General features: G+C 42.3%; 1 protein-coding gene across 14 annotated transcripts in view; it reads right to left on the bottom strand.

Annotated features, from left to right (window-relative positions):
- The window catches only part of Plekha7 (pleckstrin homology domain containing A7), a 209153-nt gene that overhangs the window by 113677 nt on the left and 69154 nt on the right, over nucleotides 1-26322 (bottom strand). The window contains exon 1 of one of the 14 annotated variants that reach the window (XM_078046417.1): nucleotides 13386-13526. The exons of 11 other annotated variants lie outside the window; for them this stretch is intronic. Coding sequence is in view for 1 of the 3 variants with exons in the window: in XM_040284686.2 (XP_040140620.1) it covers nucleotides 13147-13229 (83 nt within the window). In the remaining 2 variants the exon portion in view is untranslated. Of the gene's footprint in view, nucleotides 1-12618; nucleotides 12750-13146; nucleotides 13357-13385; nucleotides 13527-26322 lie in introns of those variants that run through there. 2 more of the 14 variants (XM_040284686.2, XM_078046418.1) reach the window with 2 other exon arrangements.

Here is a 26322-nt window from a genome sequence, read left to right as displayed (position 1 = left end):
GCCCAAGATCACACAACTAGAAAGCACAAGGCTGGCAGGCAAACCGTGGATTGGAGTCCAAAGCCAGTGGTCTTTCCAGGTTGATTTATGCCTTTCCTCTGCAGGCCAAAACACAGATGAGAAGAGAGCTTATATTTTATGTGGCTTCATTTATGTGTATAATCTGGCACATTAGCTGAGTCAGAAAGAAGCCAACTATGCATATTTTAAAAGTCAAGTCCCCAAACATAAAAATGTCGTAGGATGCCAATAGGGTACATCCCTGAAAGACAGTTTCTCCCATGAAAGCAGTGGTCTCAACTGGGACAATTTTGTCCCCCAGAGGACATCTGGCAATGCTGGGAGACTTTTTTTTTTTTTTTTCCGTGGTCACTGGCATCCAAGGGTTAGAAGGCAGGGATGCTGTTAAACATCCTATAATGTTCAAGATAGCTCCCCAAAGCAAGCAATAATTTGGTTTAAAACATGATAGTACTCTTCCATCTTAGCAAAGTAGAGAGGCAGAAGATGGGCTATGCCTTGCAAAGAACAAAGCTCGATGCAAATATAAGGGAGTGTTAACATTCTGGACTTGGCTTCAAGTTCTCCAGGTTTGACTCCAGCTCAGATTCACTGTGCAATCCCGGACAAGTCACTTAACCACTCTGTCATATGTCCCTACTATAAAACAGTGTGTCTGTGTTGTGTTTTTTGTTTTGTTTTGTTTTGTTTTTTGTGGTTTGTTTTGTTTTGTTTTTTACTGGAGTGATTCTCAAACACAGGTATACCTGATTATAGCCTGAAATTCTTACTAAAATACAAATTTCTAGGTTCCATTTCCAGGGAGTACGCATTTTTAACAAGCACCCCAGGGAATTTCTTATAGGTGATTGCCAAATTACAGTCTGAAATGTCACAAGAAAACTCAAAACAATGTAAGTAGCTTTTCCTAAGCAGGATCTGCAAGTTTGGGGAATGGTGCCATCGCACCCCAGGTATTAACCTAGAGGCCTCCTCACAATGAGAAAGTGACAAGGACTCTCTTAAGGAAATCCAACTTCTCCAAGGCAGAAAGGGCTGGGGAGGAAGCCAATCCATGAGACAGAAGAAGTAAAGAAGCAGATATAAACTGAAAAGTAGCCCCATCAACCTGAGAGGCCACTCACAAACCAAAGTGCCAAATACCCCCAAATAATTGAGAGAAGGTGCTAGGACCTAGAACATCTAGTCAAATATATTAGCCAACAAGGATCATAAACATATTCATGTCATGAAAAGGAACCCACAGGCAAACCCAAACATGTGGCAAAGGGGCTCTATCCAGTAACTAGGTCCCTTGTTAACTCCTTTGGGGAAAGGTGGCTTTAACATCCAAAAAGAAACTGGCAGAAACGAGATCTCAGGGATTCCAGTCTGGAAGGGATTTCAGGGAGCCAAACAAGTTTGAACATTTACTGCAGGCACCCAATACTTTGACCTGTCTATTCTCTACAGTGCAAACTGAAGTCACCCTCTGCCATTGAAGCCCTGTCCCCACCTCTCCCACTATGCTCTAAAAATTCAAGAAAAAAGTGCATGTAGGCCCTGGCTGATGAACCAAATACAAGTAGACTCTTATCCTACTTCTTCCCTTTTTCATCTTTAACCGTAACTAAAACACACTCATCCTGTCCACGTCACTTGCTTAATTACAGGCAAAGTGACACAGCCAGAGTATACCCCGCAAGGAGCCTCTGTAGAGGTTTCTCATCTCTCATGAATGGCCAGGTTCAGTGCTCTCATCTGTCATTTTATTCTTCCTTCTTCCCAAAAGGATGAGGAGCAAGCTTCCGTGGCAGCTATCACACAGGCTTCTCCTACTATCTTCCCATGAAGGAAATTGCTGACAGGCTTTGACAGACACACCTCACTCCATGTCCTTGGAGAATCAGTGACCATTAGAATCACCTGTGATATGTTTTTAAAATGAGGCCAGAGCCCCAATTTAAACCAAAGAAATTAATCGCCCAGCATTGGGTCCCAAATGTCAATACTCTCAGAAACTCCCCCAGGGATTCTAAGTGAAACCAGGGATAATATTCACTGGGCTAAGGCTGTGCAGTGGGAACCTTGGGCTCCAACTCCAACTGGGTAAACTGAAAGTACCAGTGACATTCAGCACCAAAGAGAATCTGGGCTAACAATAAAGAGAGTCAAGAAAAGGTTCTCCCTTTTCAAAAGGAGGAATAACAATCTGACGTGGATATTTTTAAATGGGAGCTGAATCTCAGAGAAAAACCTCTTTATTAAGTGCATAGACCCCTGGGTTTTGTCTCTTAAATGTTGGTTTCATTTCAATACAGCACTACCCTGTGCCAGGCACTAAAGGAGAAACATCAGAGTATAAAACAAAGCACCTCTTCTTAAGAGCGTAAATCTTCTGGAAGTCAAACTGGGAGCATCAAGAGTTAACATTCAGGTGGGATCAGGATCTGGAGGAGGTCAGTCAACCTGCACCACATGCTGGGGGGCTTCAGCTCCATCTCCTATGGGCTTCCCACGGGATGCAGATACTCCCACAGGTGCTGCAAGGGCTCAATTCCCAGTCTCTCTTCTGGAGACTCGCATCACCCTGCTGGGCTACTGCCAGCTAGCTCTAAAATGCCTAAGTAAGGGACGCAAGGGGACTCTTGCTGTCCATAAAGTTGCAACTATATCCATTTCATTTCCTTTTCAAATTAACATCCTATTGCCCAGTAATAAAGCTGTCAGCTCCCAACAAAGGACACTAGCAAAGAAAGGTAGCCCAGGCTATTCCAGCAAAAGGCACAGCTGCTCCTTGATGCTAAAGGTGGGCAGCCCAGGGTGGGATCCTACCTGGGACCCTACCCTCCTACAGTAACCACTGTCTGTCCTATTTCCAGCATGCCCTGAAATTCCCCTCCCTGCCTGCCCATCCTCCTTCACCACACGTTTACCACTTGGCCAATCTTCTTGGGAATGAAACACAATTAATCCCTGCTCAGCCACATTTTTTCCCCCAGAAAATGAATCTGATAGACCCGCAGTGTCAATAGGAGAGCACCACTCTGAATACTAATTGCCCCTGCAGAAAGCACCAGAGAGGCCCGGCATGCAGGCCTCCATAGCATGAGCACTCCAGGATTCAGAAACCCTACCTGGTGTTATCAGTGGCAACTTGATGCGGGGACCGCCCTCCCCGTCGTGTCAGCAGTAGCCAGAGACCCTCGAGTTTCCTCCAGGGTAACATAAGGCTGGTGGCCAGAGCTGAGCAGGGCTGCCTCAAGATGGTAAACAGCAATGCTCTGCTCCACTCCACTGAGGGGAACTGGCAGCAGGTGAAGATTTAAAATGCAGCAGATGAGATTTAGGTTAGATTCACAGACAAACTTCCTGACAGAGGGAAGCACTGGAAAGGCTGACCCATTACTTAAATTTCACTGGGGAGCCACAAGGGGTTGATTGTACGGTCTGCCAGGAAGCAAGTGAGCAGTGAGGAGGCAGCCTTCCCTACACAATGGCCAGGAGTACAGACCTCACCCAGGCTGCCCACAAGCACAGACCTCACCCAGGCTACCCACAGCTGCCTGAGGCACCACAGCTTGTTTTTTTTTAAGGAAGGTAAATTGAACCGTCCACTAATAGTACTTTTAAATGTGCTAGTTCTTTGACCCAGGAATTTGAGTTCTAAGAATCTAATAGTAAAAAGTATAGTCAAATATTTTTTGTGTGTCTTTGGAGAAAAGAGGAAGGAACCTAAATGTCTAACTATTGAACAGACAGTGATGAAAAAAATTATGACACATGTATGCCACAGATTATTATGTAGCAAATAGAAATGCTTTTAAGGAATATGTAATGATCTAGGAAGCATGCTACAATAAATGAATGGCAGATTAAATCGCGTGCTCTGTAAAAAAGAAAAAGAAAGAAAGAAAGAATGTTTATTTCAAAGAAGAATGGAAGGCAATACATCAAAATGTTAGAAGAAGTCATCTCTGGGTAGGAAGGCAGATGTTTTTATTTTCTCCTTTTTTGGAATTTCTCAAAAATTCTAAAGTAAGAATAATCAGAAAACTTTCACAAGAAAAAATAAAAAGAGCAGGGGAGGAAAAAAAGAAAGAAAATCTGTTCTCTGACATACCTTGCCATAAATCTATTTATCTGTCTAGCCATTATTCCCAGAAAGCAAAACGGTGACACTCAATCTTACACTTGGCAAGACAAACATATTCTCCCTTCCAAAATGGCCCAGCACACTCACTACAGCCACCCAAAAACCATTCTTCAGAGAATTGGAATATATTGTGTTAACCCTGAGAGGTATGAAACTATCAGATTTAATGTCAACCACTATTTTACCAAAAGTCTACTATATGACAGGACCCGGGTAGGTTACATTCACATGGCCCTTTTTCATACGTAAAGAAACTGAGGCCCCAAAACTCAAAACAAGTTGTCGCAAATCACACAGATAATAAATGTCAGGTCTGGGAGTAAATGTTGGTCACCTTACCCTCAGCCAGGCAAGGTTTTCATCATAGCCACCTCCAGGATTAGCATCTCCACAGAGACACAATGCAGACCATACCCCTCCTTTCTAGACTTAAACCCCTCACTCCCAATATCCCAAGAGAGGCTACCTCACTGTTCTTTGCCACTACCCAAGGATGCAAATACTCTAGCTTCATGGTCACCTAGTGATGGATCCACTATAACCAAATTCCTCAACTCTCCTCAATGACCTTTAAGGATAACTTAGCACCATGAGGTAAGCTGCCTATCAAGGGCCTCTCTGAAGGTGTCAGACTCTGGTGAGAAGAGGAGCCCTATAGTTCAAAAAAAAAAAAAAAAAAAGTAGATGCCTTCAGGATCTCCTCCATACTTAAAACATATGTGAAGGAGTTAAGCCTCTTACCCCCTTTTACAGATGGAGAAACAGAGGAAGGAGAATAGATTGACCAGCTCTAAGTCTAATAAGAAACAGCCCTGGGACTCAACCTCAGGTCTTGTGATCTTTCCACCAGAAAAGCATACTGAGAACTCAGGCTCTGAGGCCTGGGTATATTGAGTTTCCTACTGTGTTATACCAAATTATCACAAATGTAGTGACTTAAAACAACACAATTTAATCAATCAATCTTTTAAGGAACCATTTAAAAAAGCAAATAATAAGTAAAATAAATACATAAATTTGGTTATAAAATGTGTTAAATGTCATGGGAGGATAAACAAAAGTCTGTAATGTAGTAGTAAAGGGTACCCATTCAGAACACTTAAACAAGGTGAAAAGAAAAGGGGTTTATCACAAGAATGTGGTCTGTTTGAAATTGGTTAAATAAATAAATAAAAGGAAACAACTTGACTGATCCTGATTAGGGGAACTGGTAAATAAAATTTCATGTATTTAGATAATGACTAAGTTGAATAAATTAGATGTCTATACATCAACATGAAAGATCCAAAAGAAATGTTAAATTAAAAATAATTAATACATAATTTTCTCACAAACAAGTCGGTATATTGTCTATGGATAAAAATATAAATAAAAGTATGTAAAAGGGACTGGAACAAAAACATGTGCAAAGAAACATATCATCTCATGGTTCTAGATGTCAGCAAGTCTAAAAGCATCAGCAGGGTACATTCCTTCTGTAGTCCTTAGAGAAAAATCCTTTCCTTGCCTTTTCCAGCTTCTAGAAGCTACCAACATTCCCTGACTCATGGCCTCACATCCCTTCACCTTCTGCTACCCTTGGTATATTTCCTTCTCTTCACTCTCTCTAATAAAGATCCTTCTGATGACCTTGCAGTCACCTAGATGATCCAGAATAATTTCTCCATCCCCAAATCTTTCATCACATCTGAAAGAAAGTCTCTTTTTTTATTTAAGGTAACAAATTGACAAGTTTTCAGAATTAGAACCCAGACACCTTTGGAGGTCATTGTTTGGCTTACCTCACTGTCCCAGCACCTAGTGCACACCAGAAGCACAGTGACTCATTCATGAAAGAGTCTATGCTCCAAATGGTCTTAAACTCTTGAGAAGTAGGACTTTCTTGGCTGGTTTAGGAGAGACTCAAAGCTTGGACCCCATGTTTCAGTCAGAATCTCTCAAAGGTGGCCCTGAAAGTCATGTCTATAATCAAGGGCTCTGGATTTCTTCAGTTAACTTGGAAACAGCCTTCATCTTCACTTTCATACTGTTGCTCCAGGTAAATACCTACCAGTTGAGTCTCTGAACTCTGACAGTACAGACAGATGACTCAACTCAAAAATCATCCAGTAATTGCCCTTTAGAGAGATTGATAGGCACAGTCTACATCTTCCCTAGAGCTCTAAATCCACATGGTATCATTACAGTGTGAACAGAAGCCAAATGGCAGCAGGATAAGGGTTCTATCACTTAACAGCATGAGTCAGATTTGATAAATATCACACATTCTTTGAAATTCTATCAAAATCAAGCCTTAAATTAGCAGACTATGGTGGCAACCTAGCAACCCAGCCACATTCATTTCCGCTTGAGCCTGATACCTGAACAAGATGTCACATCCCAATAGGAGCCAGACCCCAGAAGTGGGAGGCATGCTGGGTCCCCAACTCATGAACTTTATGGTATACAACAGGTGTCTCTAAGGGGCAATGGAGGAAACCAAGTTGGGACCCAAACTCTGACTTGCCAATATCTTTTTGGGTTTAATTGACCTTTCGGAGCTTTCCCAATATATGCACAATGAGCTCACTGACACTGACTCACAGGCCAGATGCCTAGCAAGTAGTATAGTTCCTTTCTTCCTGCCCCTGAAATGAGAAAGCTGGCTGGGCAAGTAAAAGCTTTTAGGGAGAGTGCAAATTGTTGTAAATGCCCTGTTTGTTTTAAATACACATCACCCACACACTGTTTCCAAAATTTCTGCCACATCCCTGTCTAACCTGTACTTCTGCTTTTTTCTTTAAACAGACCATACAGATTCTAGCCACATCCTAAGCAATAACAGCTCCTGAATAAGTTAATAGTCTAGCTGTATTTTATTTCAAAGACACATGAAAAAGCCCACTAATGTACAAAACTATTAAACTAAAAAACATTCTCCTCTGTATAATGCCATATCATTTCACATCTCAGGAAACTGGTGCTGACTCAACTCAAAACTATTCTCTATGCCTAGGTCACTTCCCTTCTGAAACTTAGTTTCCCTCAATAAGAAAATAAAGACAAAGGTCCAAACAAAACTTTTCATTCTCTTCCAGTTCCAATATTCTGAGATTATCAATCCCCCTACCCCCACCCCCCAAAAAAAGAATCCAAGCAGGAAAGTTTTTTTAAAATGTCAATAAATTCCACTCAGTACAGTACAGTTGTCTCTCAGTATCTTTGGAGACTTAGTTCCAGGACTCCCTTAAGTATCAAAATCTATAGATGATCATGTCCCTTATATGAAATGGCACAGTGTTTGCATATAACCTATGGACAGGCTCCATCTCCAGATTACTTAAAATGCCTAATACAATGTAAATGCTCTGTAAATAGCTGTTATACTGTATTGTTTAGGGAATAATGACAAGGGGAAAAAAAGTCTATACATGTTCGGTACAGATGAAATTTCCCCCCAAAATATTTTATATGTGTAGTTGGTAGAATCCATGGATGTGAAACCCATGGCTACAGAAGGTCAACTGTAATTAGATTTAATACCAGAGACAGGAAAAAGGATAAGAGAGAATGACAGAGAGGAGTGCCATATCTTCATTTTAAAAGACTGACTGTGCTTCCCTTTCCTGGGATGTTATATCTGCAACTTTTCATAAGAGATGGCACTTGGTTTTGTAATAAGACAAGCTAAATTTGAACCTCAGCTTGGGTGGTTGTTAGTTTTATTCCTTTATCCAAGACTTTTTAAAATTCTTTTAAGATGTTGATGGACCTTTATTTTATTCATTTATTTATATGTGGTGCTAAGAATCAAACATAGTACCTCACACATGCTAGGCAAGTGCTCTTCCACTGAGCCACAACCCCAGCCCTAGGCAAGATATTTAAACTTTTAGTTTCCACAGTTTTAAAATGGGCAATACCTCCTTCACAAGGTTGACTAGGAATTAAGTGTTAGTAATTTATATGAAGCCATTTGGGAACAGAGCTGGATACAGTAGATGTTTCCTATCACTATGAATGCCTATACAAATAATTAATTGAATGCACTCTGAAAACAGGAAAGTTTTGCCCATCTTTCTCTCACAGTGCTTAGTATGGTGCTTCACACAAAATAAAGAATTTGATCTGAATCTGTTGGGAAACAAATCTTACAGAACAAGTATCTGCTCCGAGGTACGAAACTAGATATGCCCCAAGATGTATAGATAACAAGCAAATCTCCCCTGGCAAAAACAAATGTCCCCACTTCCTTGAAACTAAAAAAAAAAAAAAAAATCAGAAATCCACCCAAATGCAAACAATGGAACAATGGTTGTCTTTGGGGCTTGATCCACAATTCTCCCCTTCTATATTCCTTTTCTGATATTTAAAAATCTCAACAATGTATATCTAATAGGAAAAATTGTTAGAACCATTACAAGAATAAACAAGACTGCCTGAGTCTGAGTCAGAAAGTCAGAGACCTGGTGTCCAGTTTCTGCCATTAGTATCTGGCTACCTGACCTGAGGCAAGTCACTTTACTTTCTCATAAACTGACAGAAACTATACCCTCTCTGATGACATCATCAGGTGACTGTGGGAGCAGGGGACCCAGGACCATGCTGTAGAAACTCTTTCTGTGATAAGCAGAGTTCTGGAATCTCATGAGCAGGCCTGGAGCCCTACCAGTTGCTTTTACTTTTTATTCCAAACCAGATATTTATTTCTTTGTGTCACACCTTCATAAAAGTTGCTCTCGTCATTAATAGAGGGATAACCCACAAGGCTGCAGCCTTTTTTTTTTTTTATCTTAAAAGCATGCCATAAAAGTAATGAGAATGAATTTGGGGCTGCAATCATAACTCTTACATAATGAGCACCACCCAAGTTCGAAGCACCACCAGCTGTGAGCCCTTTTCCTCATAGGGCATTTCGTTTCCTTCTTCCTTTAATTTTTTTTTCCCCCTAACACATGGGAAACTTCAGACCTCAGCACACACAAGAAGATCATTTGGAGCAGTGGGAAGGAGGCAACACAGCTAAGCAGAGTATCAGAGAGAAAGATGGGACCTTGAAAACTCTGAGCATAATGGTCTGATTGCTCTAGACAAAACATCTCCTCTGCCAAATGTCAAATCAAACTAGCAACCACGTTCTCAAAGGTAACCACTAGGCAGGGTGAGCGTAGGCCCCACAGGGCCTATGGATGAGTGGGGCATGAGGGACACCAAAGAACAAGCTGACCAATAAAGACCTCTATTACCCAGTTTACAAAATCATATCCAAATTTAGCCTGGGGCATCAGAATAGGTCAACAGGAAAAAAAAATGGAAGGGTGAATAGGTCATACTCCCAATGGAAGAAAAGGAGGTTTCTATTTGTAGAAACTTTAGTTCATTTCTACTACAGGAGACAAAGGCCTTCAGATGCATGATTTCCAACAGAGGGTCAGCTACCCAAAAACAACAATGATAATTCCTAACAGTTCAACTTCCTTACCAATAAACTGTGGATAGTAATTACTTGTATCATAAGTTGTTGTGAGAATTCAATGAGATAACACAAAAAGGCACTTAGAACAGTGTCTGGTACATGGTAAACTATCAATAATACATAATGCTGCATTCAGTTTTGCATGTATTATCCCACTTGACCGAAGGAATATCTGTGTGAAGCGGGTTTTATGATTCTCACAGGACATTAGCTCAAAGAGATAAAAAGATTTATCCAGAGTCACACAACTAAAAAGCAGTGTGTACCCAGTTGCTTTTATGACTGATTCTGCACAATCCTGGTGTACCAGGAGTTTGGACATGCCACCTTTCCTAGGAGCCTGGCTGTAGTCTCTAGTGGCAACACAAAATGACATTTCTGACATACTTATTTTCTATATGACAAGCCAATTCCCTCAATTGATGAGCCAGTGATTGTCTAGCTACCATCATTAAAACAAAACCAGCTGTGAATTCAGCAAGCACTGAGTTGAAGCCTTTACAAACATTTCATATGACCCTCATGATTACACTGGGAGGAAGTGTCCTTATTCCATTGAACAGGCAAAGAAACTGACTGAGGGATGGTCACAGACACAAAGCTTATAAGCAGCACAGACTGTGTTTGAACTCAAGTCCTCAGAAAAACATTCCATATATTGTTGCCTCAATTAACTCTTCATTCTCTCTGCCCTCATCCCTACATATCCCTATAGGACAGAGGCCTGGAAAAATCTCTCTCTTTCCCCTCACAAGAAAGTACAAATCCTAGGGAGGAACTTTTTGGTTTTGCAAACCAAGACAGCAAAGGCTGCCAGAGTCTTTATTCTACTTCTCCTCCCCATCTTGTCTGACTCAGAACAAACTTTCAGAGCACTCTTCTCTTACCCTAGAAAAAGGCTTCCCGCCACAGCTGCTGCTGAGGAACACACTAAGCACCACCATCAACCCAGTGCCTCCTTAAAGAGGAAGAGAAAAGGATAAGCTGAGGAGTGGTACAAACAGGCTGTCCCTTTCCCCAGGTCTGGGCCCCAGAATAGAGGCCTCGGCTGATGCCGAATTCAACCCAGCTTGCTCCCTGTAGGGTAGGCATTAGAAGCAAGGCGCATGGGGGAAATCTCCAATCATCCTTATTGCTGACCCCAAAACCCTAGTGACCCCAACCCTCTCACCCCACAACCTCTCTAACTGCCTCACACTTTCCTCACAACCCCACAATCATAGGTGCCTGTTCAACTCACAGTGCACAAGAGACATTATTCACCTACTCCTTACAAAATCACCTTCAGTAGCTTCCCCAGGCAGTGGCTGGGCCATAATCAATGCATATTCAGCCATGACCAAAAGGCCAAAAGGTAAGCAGACATCAGATGGCAGGCTTGGACCGACTTCCCATAATAGAAATAAAACTTATTCCACCTCCAAATCCATACAAGTTGCCAGCAGATCAAGCCATTGTGGGAGAAGGCAGCACTCTTAGAAATCAGAGCCCTGGGTGCTGAGGGAGGGTGCCCTAAGTGGAGTAGCAGGTGGCATGGATTCCCAAAATTGTCCGGGTATCCAGGTCAACAGCCTCTCTGAAGGTAAGCCCTTCCTCACTCATTTCCTCTCCAGAAAGTTGGGGTGAGATGGGAGACTTTGTGTTTTTGGATAGCAATCAGAGCAGACCAGCCCATGGATACCACAGCAGGGAGGCAGATGAACACACAAGTCAAGTCACAAGTGGGCAAAAGAAAACTGAAGAGAGGGCAGTGGGAGAGCAGAGCATCCTGTTTCAGATCAGAGCAGAGCAGTCTCTCAGATCACTGCCTAGTTATATGCCCAGTCTCCCTCAGGGTACTCCACCTCCCATAAGCCCACCACTCCCCACACTCCACCCTCCTTCCTTCATATAGCCTCCTCCTTTTTCCTTCCCAAGAGCACCAGCTTCCAAGATGCTCTTTCTTCTCATCACACTTACTCACAAATCCTTGAGCCCTTCAGTTAACAGAACTGAGTACTCTATCCTAAACTGAGAAGAATTTAATAGCTTCCCAGGACTCCAAGACAAAATGCTGTGAGGAAGGCTGAGTTTGGCAACTCTCCTCAGGCCTGCCTCCCACCAGCAGAGCCCAACCTCATTCATATCCTCCATTTAAGACCTGGGCCCTTCCACTTCCATTCCTTTGGTCCTACCCAGAAAATCCCCCAGCACAACAGCTCACTTTAAGCTTCAAGGTAAATTCACCCTCTCCCTGCCAAGAAGGGGAGGGAAACTGAAACTGCCTGAGGGAGGAGCTTCCCTCGCCCTCGCCATTCCGAACCTGGATTTCTACTTCCTTTCCACTGAGGGCCCTGGGAAAGTCAGGTCAGGTGACCACCTTCCAGAGCTTTGCCTGGGCCCTTATTAGTGCTACAGATCTGGGGCCTGAAAATACTCCACAGGCACTTGTGGAGTGTGTGTGGACGTGTTCAGGCTCTGGGGCCAGGACAGGGTAGCAGTTTTCAGAATGCTTCAAACTACCTGCACAGAGGACTTAGGTCTTACACATCTGGACTAGAAGTTCACTGGGAAGCTCAGGCAAGGGATGGGAGTGAGGATGGTTTCTGAAGGCAAAGGAGACCGGGTACAGTCTGTTCCAAAGAAGATAAAAACTGAGGGATGCTTCCTTTCTGCCTTTCATGGAGAACCGGGGCCATCCCTTCATTGAGCGCGGGTTGGGGGCAATGCCCACTTCCTACTCAGGAAACACACTGCTTAAACCTTAAACCAAAAAGAGAACGAGGAGGGTACCTGCAACCCACCAATCTCATTTTCAGTTTCCCTCTCCCCAGCCTAGACACATTAATAATTAACTTGCCTACCCAGGAGCTCCAGCATTGCCATAAAAGATGAGTAATGGAACCAGAGCTCCGGCCCGCGGGCTTCAAGGCTCAGGGCTGGTACAAGCTCCTGGAACAAAGCCTCTGCATTCCTCCAGAAAGGTGTGTCTGAAACCAGAGCAGTCACAAGCTAGCTGACCCCTTACCTCCTCTTTAGCCGGCTCCTCGAAAGTGAGAGTGGAGAGGCTCCGGGAGAAGAGGAGGTGGGTCAGGCACCCAGTGCGCCTTGCAGAATGCGTGGAGAGGTCGCCTTTGCCCACCTCCCGACCCCCACCCCCACTCCACTGCTGGCCAGCCGCTGTCCCCGCAGCCGCACACCTCCGGGGCGTGGGGCCCCCAACCATAGCCGATTTCAGAAAGCCGCGCTGTCTGCTGAGAGATAATCCTGTTACCAGGAACGCAGGCTGTACTTGGAGACCTGATTCTTAAAACAACAAGGCATCTCCCTCGGCGCCCTTCCCGATTAGTAACCCAAAGCCGGCTCAACGAATTCTCTCACTGTAACTCCAGGGACGAGCTGCGGTTCCCATGCCGATGGCCGGCGGGGAACGAACCTGCTCCGGTTACGCCGCGCCCAGAGAGACACAAAGCACTGCCGAACGCAGCCCATGAATGCTGCTTGCTGCCGACCCTCCAGCCCGCAGACCCAGGAAAGTTATGGCGCGTGCACACACCTGCAGCCCCCCCTTGGTGGATCCCGCCAGCCCCCTAGGGCGGCAAGGCACGTGTCCCGGGGCGGGCAGTGCCGTGGCTCCATGCGCCCCACTCTGCGAGCCCAGGCGGGCTACGGGTCAGCAGCGCTGGGCGACCAAGCGCTTCGGGGCCTCAATGCGCTGGCGGCGCATCCCGCGCCCTACTCGTCCTCGCCGGAGCCTTCCCGAAGAACCCACACCCACTTGACATCAGCACCGACCAAAGCACGTGGCGCAGCGCCAGACGGCGGACCCTGGCAATCCAGAGAGTGCCCCAGGTGCTGCCGCTTGGCCAGGACGGCGCGTCCCAGCACGGCACATTCCTTTCCTTTGCAGAGGATGCTGCAAAAGCGAGGCAGTTGGGAGATGGAGGAGGGGGAGTGAAACCCGCGGAGGGGGCAGGACCTGCGGCCTCACAGCGGCGCCGCTCTGGCGCCCAGCCAACCACTGGCAGAACTGACAGCCCTTGCAGCAAGTACCCATCAACTGTGAAGACAAGGATGTAAATGACCCGGTGTGCTTTCCTGGTCCCACTAAGGAGCCCTCCAAGAGCCCTGACCTTGAATTTTCTTCTTCAGAATGATTCAAGGAGGCCCCTGTTTAATAGCTCCTACTAAATTGAGGAGGCTGACTTTAATAAGACAGAAAAGAATGCCGGGTTGGATGTGGCTGCAGACTCCATAGGACAGGAGGCTACTATCAAGCACCCAGAGAAGCAGACCATACCCTCTGCCTTGTCTCCACACTGACAACTTCAAATGTCTCCTTTCTTCTCTCAGTGCCCTTGGCAATAGGGACCGCTCTCTGGGTTCTGCAGACAATCAAACAGCAATGCCTGGCAACCCACACACTACTAATTCATTCATTAGCATCCATCCAAATATTCAAATGTTGAAACATAAATAAAGCTCAGTATGTGCCAGGAGCAACAGAAGATAAAGTACCTGCACCCACACCCCTTACAATCTAGTCAGGGAGAGAAATACTAAATACAGTATAAAGTAATCAAAATGGTCATAAGGGTATTAAAGGTAAGAGGTGCTACAAGAATCCACAAGGGAGCAGGAAAGTATTTCCTGATACTTTTTCACTACTGAGGCATAAAGATGAAGGAAGTTCTGACAAAGATACTGGTCATTAAGGTATAAGTAAGTGTTCATTCATTCACAGGGAGAGATGATTAAGCAGAAGCAAACTGCCCTGCCAAGACAACTGAACTTTTGTCCAGGAGGGGCAGCTCATAAGCTCTGGAAGATAGTCTGGCTATCCATTCAGAGACCTTTATGTGTTTTCTCATTGTCCCCCACCCACCCACCCTACACACACACACCATGGCTGTCTCACTTTGATGAAAGAGCACTAAACAGGAATCAGTAATCTTCATGTATGGCTCCAACTCCATCATCAATTTGCTGAGTGGCCTAAAAAATTTCCTCTACTCTCTGGATTCAGTTTTCTAAAATGAGGGATTGGATTAGGCAGTGCTTCTCCATACAATTTTCTCCATACAAATGTCATTACCATCCTGTAGCTTCTATGATGACAAGGTGCCAAATTATCTTCCAAATCAAAAGTTATAATGAATATGTTTTCAAAAACTGTATATACCCTTTAAGTATTAAGCAGTATGTCATCCTTCAAGGTCTGCTGAAGATAGCTTACAAGCAGAAGAAATGGCCTCCACGCTCACCCTTCTGTTATCTATCTCACTCTCCCACATGAATCAATCACCAGCACTTATCATCTCTAGCCTTGTTTCTTTTATTTTCTTTTCAGGATAAATTGGACAGGCATGAACAACAGTACTGGGTCATCCCCCCCCCCCAAAAAAAAAAAAAACCGGCATGTTGTGGAGACTCTTTTGAGTGATAATTTCCAGTAACAGTGGGAAATAAATACTCTGAAGGAAGTATACAATGTTTCTGGGGACAATTTAACAATATGAATTAAAAACCTTAATTCTTATATCCTATGAACCAGCAATACCACATTTAAGTATTATCCACAAACATAATTATGGATGGGGAAAGAGATTTATCCATAAGGATGCTCATTTCATCAAATTAACAGCAAATAATTGCAAATGACCTAAATATATAATAGGAGATTGGTCATTAAATTGTGGCATATCCTTACAATGGAACACATGCAACTTTAAAAATGGTATATATAAAATATTTACCATAAAATAAAAGATTACAAAACAAAACAAATGATCCCAGTTGAGTGTGTGTTTGCTTTGCTTGGGCGGGGGGAGTTGGGGGGAGTGGTAAGGACTTTCTGGAGTTACACTGTGTCCATATTTTCTTACTATCTTAAAACCTATGCCCCCAAGCAAAACATGTTACCACTATGGCTTGTCATCCTCACAAGTAAATCTGTTAGCCTACATTAAAGCTACAAAACCCCAATATTAAAACAGAATGAAATAAACCTTACAGGCAAGAGGAACTCAGTTCAATTCTTCCCCACCATCCACTCACCATTAGGGATTTGATAGTAATCTTAAAAGGCGAATGATTTCGCCCCTAGACTTTTCATTTCATATAGATTTTTCATTTGTTCTTTCCTTGTGTCTAGCTTAATGGTTTTCAAACTTTAATGTGCATTAGGCATTAGAATTACTGTCCATGATGGTTTAGGGTACATTTGACTTTATAAGATTTTTTTTTTTTTTTACTGTATGCTGATTCCAGAATCTAATTACTGTAAGAAAGTTTGATAAAACAGATAAATAGAAGGATATTTACCAATATGTTAGCAATGGTGGAATTACAGCTGATTTTTAATTTCCTTCCTTAGGATTGTCTGTTTTTGCCAAATTATCTAACAATAAACATATATTACTTTGGTGATCGGAACATAAAATGTTGCTCAAATATAACTAGGTTTAAAAACTCCCCAAAAGATAAACTAAAAATAAACTATGGCTTGAGTTTAAAAAGGGTGACTGATCATGCCCTTCATATCCCTTCCCTCTGCAAGCTCTGACACTGCCCCAGTTGGTGCCCCAACACCCAAGGACAGGCAGTCCACCGTCGCTAGGATACCATGCAGGAAAAACTGGCAAGAAAATTATTTTTACATTTACCTCCTAGGCTGTGCTTGTAATAATGCTCAGAAGCTTAGAGTAAAGGTTCCAAAATGAAGCAGTCCTGACTCTCAGCTAACAGATCTGTTCCCTACTCCCAAAACTCTCTATCGAATATTCTGAGTTCTTAATAAGCTAAGAGCACATAATACATACATACTCTTAGTCCAAAAGATCAAAAACTGTTCAGCCTGTTTTCCTCAGACCTGGTAGGGTCACCAAGCACACAGGAAAGGATCAGCTGAATGAGAACAAGCCACAAATTAGACTGGGCTCTACCAACAGCTGGTTGGATGATCTATGTCTCAGTTTCCCCTTGGTAAATAGCCTAACAAGAAGAGGGTAGACAAAGCGAACAGTGCTGCTGCAGTATAGGATATTATTATTTAATGAAAGCACATGCGAGCACTTGTGAAGGGAGAAAGGAGCAAGCTAGTTGTAAGTTCTTCAGAATGAGACTGTTAAACTATAATTTGCCTCACATTTTGAGCTCTCTAAGAACCTAGAGGATCCAGAGACCAGAGAAAGGAGCAGAGGCAGGAAAGATAACTGCTGACTTTCTCTTGCAGCATAACTCAGGAAGTCAAGGACAGAAAGAAGGTGGCTTAAGCTCCAAGCTGGAGGCCCAGATTTCTGAAATCACAATTGGCAAAAAAACATCAGGATAGAATCTATAGATGAGGGATGCTTGTATTATTTAGTCACTTTAATTCAATAATCATTTAATCCCCTACCAGGCACTGCAAATACATTCTGTGCTAAAAATAAAATGCATGACTTCCAATCCAGACAGGGCTGCCATTAGGTTACATTTTAAATCCACCTAGAGTCTAATCAAGCTAATTTTACTGTTATTGTGTCTATTAAAACATGGAGCTTTTGTTTAGAGTGTGAACAGAGGGGAGGAAAACACAGATATTAAGGGCTAGGGATTTTGATTATTCAAGAATTGTTTCTGGGAATGAAGTAGCAAAAAGAAATCTGATTTTTAAAAGTAACTTTAGCAGGACCAAATGTATCAGAAGATAGGACCCCTTTAGAGCTATCTCTGGGATCTAAATGAAGCCCCCTTACCTCATCTAAGCTGGAAACATTGAACACAATGACCAAGAAGCCAACATGGGCCTGGGACATGGGGCCTAAGGGCCATTACCATGGGAAAAAAGTACACTTGACCCATGATCAGAGATCAAAACCTACCCAAATTGAGTTTTGATAAAATGATTAATAATATAGCTCTACAGATTTTTTTTAATCAAAGAAAAAATATCTAGTTAGAACACAGGTATAACCAATGATCTTCATCTTTTAATCGGAATAACATGATGTTAAAAACTGCAAATTTGGGAGGCCCACCAGAGCATCTAATGCCAACAGTCTAGAATAAGCCTGGTACAGTGGCACATGCCTATAATCCCAGTAATTTGAGAAGATGAGCAGGAGGATCCCAAGTTCAAGGTCAGCCTGGGCAACCTAGTAAGACTCTATACAAAAATTAAAAGGGCTGGGGATATAGCTCAATGGTAAAGCACCCCTGGGTTCAACCCCCAGTACCACCAAAAAAAAAAAAAAAAGTCTAGAATGAATCCAGGAATCTTCACTTTATCAAGTACCTCAGATCAGAGGCTCAGATGATTTAGCTGCTTGTGGTCTTAGTCCACACTGAATAATTTTAGTTTAAAGGCCAGAAAAGTCTTGCACACTGTTTATTCTAACTTTCTAGCAGACCTCTCCCTGGTAGACTTGAACCAATTCATAATTGAAGCTAAATAGAATCCAACCAATGCTTCCTGTGAAATCTCTCCAAAATTACAACAAAACTAGAACATGATGAACAATACCCGCCCTCAAAATGAAAATCCAAGTAAAAGCAGCACATAGCATATAGAAAGTTCTCTAAAACCATTAATTTTCAAAAGGATGTCAATGGGGTACTTTTGACACTGAAGTCTCATTTTCTATTCATAAGTCCATTAAGAACTCTGGCAGCCTTTTACCAGTGTTTATCACCTATAAAGTCCATGGACTTAAACAGACCCAAGTTAAAGTCTAGTCTCACCCACTTACCAGGTGGGTGGCCTTCAATAATTTTTCTTCCCAGAGTCCCTATTGCTTCAATTCTAAAATGAGATTTAAAATATCTAATCCTGCAGTATTGTTATAAGGATTAAAGGACAGATTTCTGTAAGCGCAGAGGACATAGTAAGTACTAAATAAATAGTGGCCATGGCTGTCATTATTCTATTGCTTAATAAACATTTCTCAGGGCCTTTTCCAAGGCTGGCACTGAAGGCACAGGAGATATGGTGATGATGAAGGACAGAGGGACAGAAATATAAATAATAAACAAGTAAACAAGTAATTTCAGACATTGGTGTGTGATATGAAGAACACAAGACAGTGATATGTGGGGGTCAGGACATGCACCAGGAAAGGCCTAACATGTAGTATTTAAATGAAAAGCATTCCAGGCATGAGAACAGGTGAGGATAAATGAAGCATGCTTCAGGGAAGGAAGAAGGGCCATGAGGCTAGAGCTCTAGACCAGTGAGAACAGTAAAAGATCAAACTTGGAGATAGGTTAGTGGAGGTTTTATCTAGAGCCTCATAACACCTCATGGAAATTCAGGTTCTCTTCCAAAGGCAATAGGAAGCCATGGATGGCTTTGAAAGACAAAAGAGGCATGATATGGTTTACTTCTTTAAAATATTTCTGTATCTGTCACATGGAGAATGGCCTGGGGATTGGGGAAAATAAATAAAAATCTAATATTAATTCAGTGCTTAACAGTGTGTTCTGAACTACCCTAACACCTTAATATGTATGATCTCCTTTAATCCTCATGAAAACTTTCTGATATGAATACTATTTTTGTCCTGATTTTGCAGATGGCAAAATCCAGGCATAGCATGATCAGGTGACTTGCCATCTCAGTCAGTGAGTGGAGGGTCCAGTGTGTAAAGCCAGTCTGACTGCAGTGCCACTAACAATGCCTTTGAAAATAAGTGGGGAAAAGTAGGGAGACAGGATAAAGAGACCCCTGCAGCAGTACAGGCAGGACAGGATGGGGCTGGCCAACACGGCAGTGGTAAAAATGCTGAAAGGGATTCAGCTTGGCAAAATATCCCAGTGGTGGAGCCAACAGGACTTAATGATGTGATTTATAGTTGGAATAAAGAAAAGAGAAAAACAAAGATGACTTCCAGGTTTTTTCTTTGAGCAACTGAATGAATGCCAGTGCTATTTCCTGAGATGATTAAGCCTGGGGAAGAAAAAAGTAAAATAAAATGGGAAGGTAGGAATTAAAATTAATCAAGATCTGTGTTTTGACCATATTAGCTGGACATGTCTATCAGACGGCTAAGTAGGGAAGTCACGAGGGGAATGAGTTGCAGGAGACTTCACTCAGGGAAGTGGTTGGGAGATGCAACCAGTGGTATCTCACTGTCTTGAGGCTCCTCCTTAATGGGTGCATGGGGAGGTAGGGTGGCTCTTCCATCTGTGAACCTCTGGGTGGCTGAGTCAAGAAAGGACAGAGTGACATCTCAGCACAAGATTGTAACTCACTCTGAGACTAACAGCACCCTGCCCAGCCTGCTCTCTGGTTCCAGTAGGTTCCTGGAATCCTATTTAGGCAGCATTCTTTCAGGATGCTCCAGGCCAGCCCTCCAGAAGACAATGCAAAACACTCTGGTCCTGGAGGAGAGGTTGGAACAAGAGGAGAGCTGTAGAAGGAAGACTATCAAGCATCCTGCCGTCTTGTGAAAAGAGGACTTCTACACCCACCTTCCACTTCAACACTTCTTTTTTTGGTCCTCCTATCATTACCGCCCATCCGGGTGTGAGGCTCTGGAGCCACTTGCAAGAGCCTGAGTGTCATGATAATAAAAAGATTTCCAAAATAAGCTTCCCACAGTCTTCCCAAATGCCCAGCTGCCACCCAGGTTACAGCATTTCCAGAAAAATACCAACCTCGCTTGATAAAATACTTTCATATTGACATCTCCTTGGCTCAGAGGAAGTGGGAGTGTGCTGGAGGTCAGGTTAGAGGTTGAAAGGAGGAAAAAAAAGGCTATTTTTTGAAGTTCAGCTGAAATGTCGGGAACATGAAGCAGCCCATGTTTACACAGAGCTTTCGAAAACTGAGAGTGGCTTCCAAATAGCTTTTTAAAAAATGGCTACGTCAATTTGTCCAATGAGCTGGCTTTTTAATTTAATAGAAATAGTACCAGGCTGTTCTCATTTTCCACATCTCCTTAGGCTTAATCTCATAATATAATTTAAACTTTTGATGAACCTGAATGTTTTATTTTTTTAATTCATATTTTATCCCTTTCCCATAAGGTGCCTAGAATCCCCTATGGAACAGGATAGAGTGGTAAATGAATAAACAAATAATGCACAGTCTTGACATTGCTGGATATTAAACTTTCAGGGCTGTGTAATCAATAAAGGTTGTTTATATGGAGAATAACTGAAGGTTAAAGGGAGGAAATATCAGGCTGGGGTTATGGCTCAATGGTAGAGGGCTTGCCTAGCATGCATGAGGCACTGGGTTCAATCCTCAGCACCACACATAAATAAAAATTAAATAAAGGTATTGTGTTCATCTACAACTAAAAATATTTTCTTAACCAAGGGGGTTAATCCTAAATACGTAAAATATCTTGAAAATCTGATCTCTTTATGTGTAAAGGGAAAGTCTGGTTATAATTAGCACCTGTATTTTTCATATTTTTCTCTTCCTAATTGCCTAAACAATAATTTATGGGGGAAATGAGTAAAATCTTATGCACTACATACGTATGGATGATTTTGTGGCTATTACCATTCAAACAGGAACAACAGGATACCAGCTCAATAACTGTGCTACTTCATCTTCCAAATAAGACTTGTCAAAGCCACTGCAGGGAAATAGGAATAAGACTCAATCTAAATCTATCCACAAGCAAAGCTGAAATCTGTCAGTCCTTTCTGGTATGGGGAGGTAAAGGTATGTCAATGCCTACTGCTACTCTCTTGTGTCCTTCTAAATGCAGAAACAAGCTTGAGAATATGAAACAGCCAGCAGCCTGGAAGCACAACTTTAGAGACATAAAAATTATTAGGTTTTCTAAATTACAGCCATGAGCCAAAATCCTTACTGAGACTTGTGGCCCAAAGATAGAACCAGATAGAACCAAAAGGCTTGTCACATTTACAAACATCTCCCTAACTGCCTTCTTCAGGGATACTTTCTAACACACACTGAATGTAGTAATTATTCAGATACTGGGGGCAGGCTAGGCATTTTTTTTTTTTTAAGGAGTCTGGTTCCCAAGGGAGCAAAGGGAAAGTGCTATTTTTTGTCTAGTATTTTTTAATCACCAGAAGTCACTGGAACCAGTGTCTCTGCACTCCTAGAGCATACAGTGCTGACAGATGCTTATAATGCACACCCTGAGGATTCGCAACCCTGTGGAAGAACAGACAGATCAAATTATGCCTTGTTGCAGTTTGAAATGTGTTTTATTGCTTTCTAATATTTTAAAGATTGACAGTCAATGCAGTACACAGTAGGTGGCAACACTGAGCCATGAGAACATCCCATTTACCAACCTTGCTGAATAAAGTTTAATAATGAACACGGTTCTAAAAATTAGGTCTCTATTAGAATAATGACAAGAGGGACAAGGTAATTAAAAACACATGCCTGATGAATCTGGACTCAAAGCACTGTCAAATGTACTTTTTGGCATGTTGTCATTTCCCACAATCACTGGGCAAATCCAATTATTCCTTGAGATACCCAAGTTGTGCCTCTCCCTTTCTCCCCAGTGGCTTTTATGAAAAAAAAAAAATAATAACAGTCAACTCTACTATGCCTGCATTTTAGGAGACAGTGTGACAAGAGCAATAAACACATTCAGAGACCAGGAAAAATGACTTTGTCAGTCTCAGGTGTGGGCTTTCTTTCCCTCAAACTCAAGAGAGACTGGAAGACAGCAGCTGTCAGAAAGCAGCAAGGGCCTGTGCCAGAAATACCCTCACTGAGCTGCTCTAATTGCCAAAAGATAAGAGCCCATAACTCACACACACACTTGTGCTCAGGCTCAGAAACAACAGGCAGACAGGGAAGAACACAGCTCTGTGCAGATAGACAATGCTGCTACTCTAACCAATGACATGAACTTGGGCAAGCTGTTTCCCTCCCCTGAGCCTCAGTCTCCCCATCTGTGAGGACTACAGGCATGTGCAAAAGTGCCTACTACAGGACTGGACTTACGTCAGGTGCACTATAATTCCCTGGAGTGGTGACTGTCATTAGCAATCTCTGAAAGGCACTGTGGGTAAAATGAGCTTGGAATGAAGGTCAAGATCTCTGACAGAAGACAGTTTTCACCCTTGAAAGGGCCTTGGTTTTCTATGAAGGCACTATAAAAATCACATAAAAATCCCTGGCTGCTCTGGCCTTATTCATTTATTCAAACAAATATTTACCAAGGGTTTATAATGTGCCAGGATTGTGCCAGACACTGAGGACAACATGGCTCTAGATTCAAGTTTGTAATTTAATGGAGAAGACAAGCTTTCCAGATAATCACATAAGTAGATGTAAACATACATGTGCCCTGACATTAGAAAGGAGAGGTATATGGCTACCTCTAACAGGGCCACCTAAGAGGAAGAAAATGGCCCAGACTAAGGAGCCACCTGATGAGGAGGGATTAATATGGCAAGGAAAAAGATGAAGAGGGCTTTGTTTATAAGAAATTTAAACCAGAAATTTACACTTCTGTAACCCCAGTGACTTGGTAGGCTGAGGCAAAAGGATCTTAAGTTTGAAGCCATCAAGACCCTTTCACAAAATAAAAAGGGCTGGCAGTGCGCTTGGTGGTAGAGTACCCCTAGGTTTGATCCTCAGTACCACACTCAGGGAGGGAGGGAGGGAGGGAGGGAGGGAGGGAGGGAGGGAAGAGAGAGGAAGGGAAGGAGAATAAATTAACTTACAGGAACTAATCAGGAAGAACTTAGTTACCTCTGAACAACTAGGATGTTTTTCTTTTCTAACAGTAAAATCCAGAAAATCTATTCTGTTTCTTTTTGTTGTTGTTATTTGTTTGTTTGTTTGTTCGTTCATTCTGGCTGCCAGGAAGCTCCATGTCAAATGTGGAACTCAGCAATAACACAACCTTTCGTGTATGGGTCTTTGTATTCTTCATAGACTCCTTAGTTTGTTTTCTTCTTACTTGTAGTTTCCCTATTTCTGATTTCAAATTCTTATTTCTATCTTATTGCATCTAGAATTCATGGATATTTGGTGAAAGGAGGCAGGATATAAATAGAAACTTATTAATACTCTTTAAAGGTTAAGGGGCTGAGCTGGAAAAAATGAAGAGGGTGCCCCTTGTGTCCCTAACCTTTTGTGTTACCCCAAGACTTGTGGCTTGGTCCATTTTTATACAAGCAGTATTTTTTGTGGGTTTGTGTGATCCAGCATGATGGTGCTTTCTCCTGAGACACTTAGTCAAGATCTATTTCTGGCCAGGTGCAGTGGCGCATGCGTGTAATCCCGGGAGACTAAGGCAGGAGGATTGAGAGTTCAAAGCCAGCCTCAGCAAAAGTGAGGCGCTAAACTACTCAGTGAGACCCTGTCTCTAAATAAAATACAAAATATGGCTGGGGATGTGGCTCAGTGGTTGAGTGTCCCTGAGTTCAATCCCTAGTACTCCCGCCAAAAGATATATTTCTGCCCCAACAAGCAGCTTTTCTTTTTCTAATTTTTTTCTCTGACCTATATTTACAGTGAACCTACACTATGAATATCCTCAGATAGTTCCCCCTACCTATTTGTTTTTCTACTTTACTCTTAAAAGACCATTTAACCATTTAACAATGGTTTTCTATTTATAACTTTTATATATATAAAAACTTTTCATCACTAGACACAGTGGCACACCCCTGTAATCCCAACAATTCAGAGGCTGAGACATGAGGATCAAAAGTTTGAGGTCAACTTCAGCAACTTAGGGAGACCCTGTCTCAAAACTTAAAAATAAAAAAGACTGGGAATGTACCTCGGGGGGAAAAGTGTCCCTGGGTTCAATTCCCAATACAAAAAAAAAAAAAAATCCTTCATCAGACCATATATCATGATTTTTTTTTTTTTAATTGTGGATCTGGAAAGTCACCCTCCTCCCATGGTGAGTTAACCTTCACATACTGAGGTCTGAACACATACTGGATAGATATGTGTGAGGAGGAAGTGTAGGAGAGGCCCTTATTACTTTTCAAAGTGTAGTTTTACCTCTCATTGAAAGAGAAAAAAAAAAAAAAAAGCCAGGCACAGAAGTGCATGCCTGTAATCCTAGCAGCTCAGGAGGCTGAGGCAGGAGGATCACAAGTTCAAAGCCAGTCTTAGCAATTTGGTAAGACCATAAGCAACTTAGTGAAACCCTGTCTCAAAATAAAATAAAATAAAAATGGGGTGGAGATATGGCTTGGTAGTTAAGTGCCTCTGGCTTCTTAACTACCAGTACAAAAAAAAAAAAAAGTAGAAAACTCTGCTCTTATTCCTGGGGAAAGGAAATTTTTGTAAGTGACAATCAGACAAAATTCTAGGAATCTCAAATTGTGGTCCTGGCCCCTTTGCTTGATGAAAACTTTGAAAGTTTCCCTCAGGAAAATACAAACACAATTTTTAATTTCAGAGACTCAAAGTTGTCCTGGAAGAACAATCATGAACTTCTTAGGCAGACTGTCCCTAAGAAAGCAAATACCTGAGAATGTGGCAAGAACATTTGAAAATATAAATATTATAAACAAGTATATATAACATAAAAAGTGAAGGCTCATAAAATAATATGAAAATTTTTAACTTATTAAGGCTTTTCAAAAATTTTTTTTGTGGGGGAAGGTACTGGAGAATGAACTCAGGGGCACTCAATTACTGAGCCACATTCCCAGCGCTAAGGTTTTTATTCATTTTATTTATTTACTTATTTATATTGGTGCCAGGGATTGAACACAAAGGCACTTAACCACTAAGCGATATCCCCACCCCTTTTTATTTTTTATTTTGAGACAGGGTTTCACTAGGTTGCTTATAGCCTTACTAAACTGCTGAGGCTGTCTTTGAACCTGTGATCCTCCTACCTCAGTCTCCCAAGTGTCTGGAATTACAGGCATGCACCACCATGCCCAGTCTTATTTAGTTTTTTTAAGTGAGTCAATTTTTAAAAAATAGATTATATACTATAGCAAAATTATATGGGTAGGACAAGAATGCCTGAAATTTGGGATGGTTAAGAGGAAACACTGCACAAAGGACTTTCAAATCCCAGGTTTAATCCATGCAGATAAGAGTCTAAATGGAACAGCTCATTCATGAAGCAGCTCATTCAATGCCACTGTTTTTCCCTTTTCCTCTCCTCATGTTCCCCCAGACCAGCTAGCCTGATACTACATACCCTCATATCTCCTTCATCCCACCAGGCTTTCCTTCCATTACAAACCAAGGGATTCCTGGTTTGCTACAAAGACCATGAAAGTAACAGGTTGTGTTGGCCTAGAAGCATCAGTGTGATGAAGGAGTTGCCTAGGTAGAGGTGATAGGTCCTGGTGAGGCAGCTATATTTCACTGACATCCAGATCCAAAGAGGTCCAGATATCAGCAGAGGAAATTAGTCAGAAACCATCCAGAGCCATAGTGGACAAAGGCAAGCAGGTCAAGGAAAGGGCCACCAGGAGGACAGTCTACGTCTGTGTCTCCCTCTGCCTACACAACCAGAACTTAGAAGTTCCATAGTCAATGGAACTGAGCAGTCATCCCTGCTGAGCTGTAATTCCCAAGAAATGGGCCACTGGTGTCTGCTTTTCAGCCTTGAATTTCCAGCCCCTAGCACGGTGCACTAGTGGCACACAGGAGGCACTTTGAGGGAATGGAAGAACTTGATATTTTGGAGCACAGGGAGAGAAGTATCTCATCTCTTTCCTTCTTCCCCCTTATGGCTAGTAGATGTTATATGCCACAGATGCCCAGGAAAAGCTTCTTCAAACACAAATAAAGTGCCCAACATAACCATTA

This window comes from Ictidomys tridecemlineatus, chromosome 4 (assembly GCF_052094955.1).
Source record: "Ictidomys tridecemlineatus isolate mIctTri1 chromosome 4, mIctTri1.hap1, whole genome shotgun sequence".
NCBI lineage: Eukaryota > Metazoa > Chordata > Mammalia > Rodentia > Sciuridae > Ictidomys > Ictidomys tridecemlineatus.
This window is presented reverse-complemented; position numbering and strand designations above follow the sequence as displayed.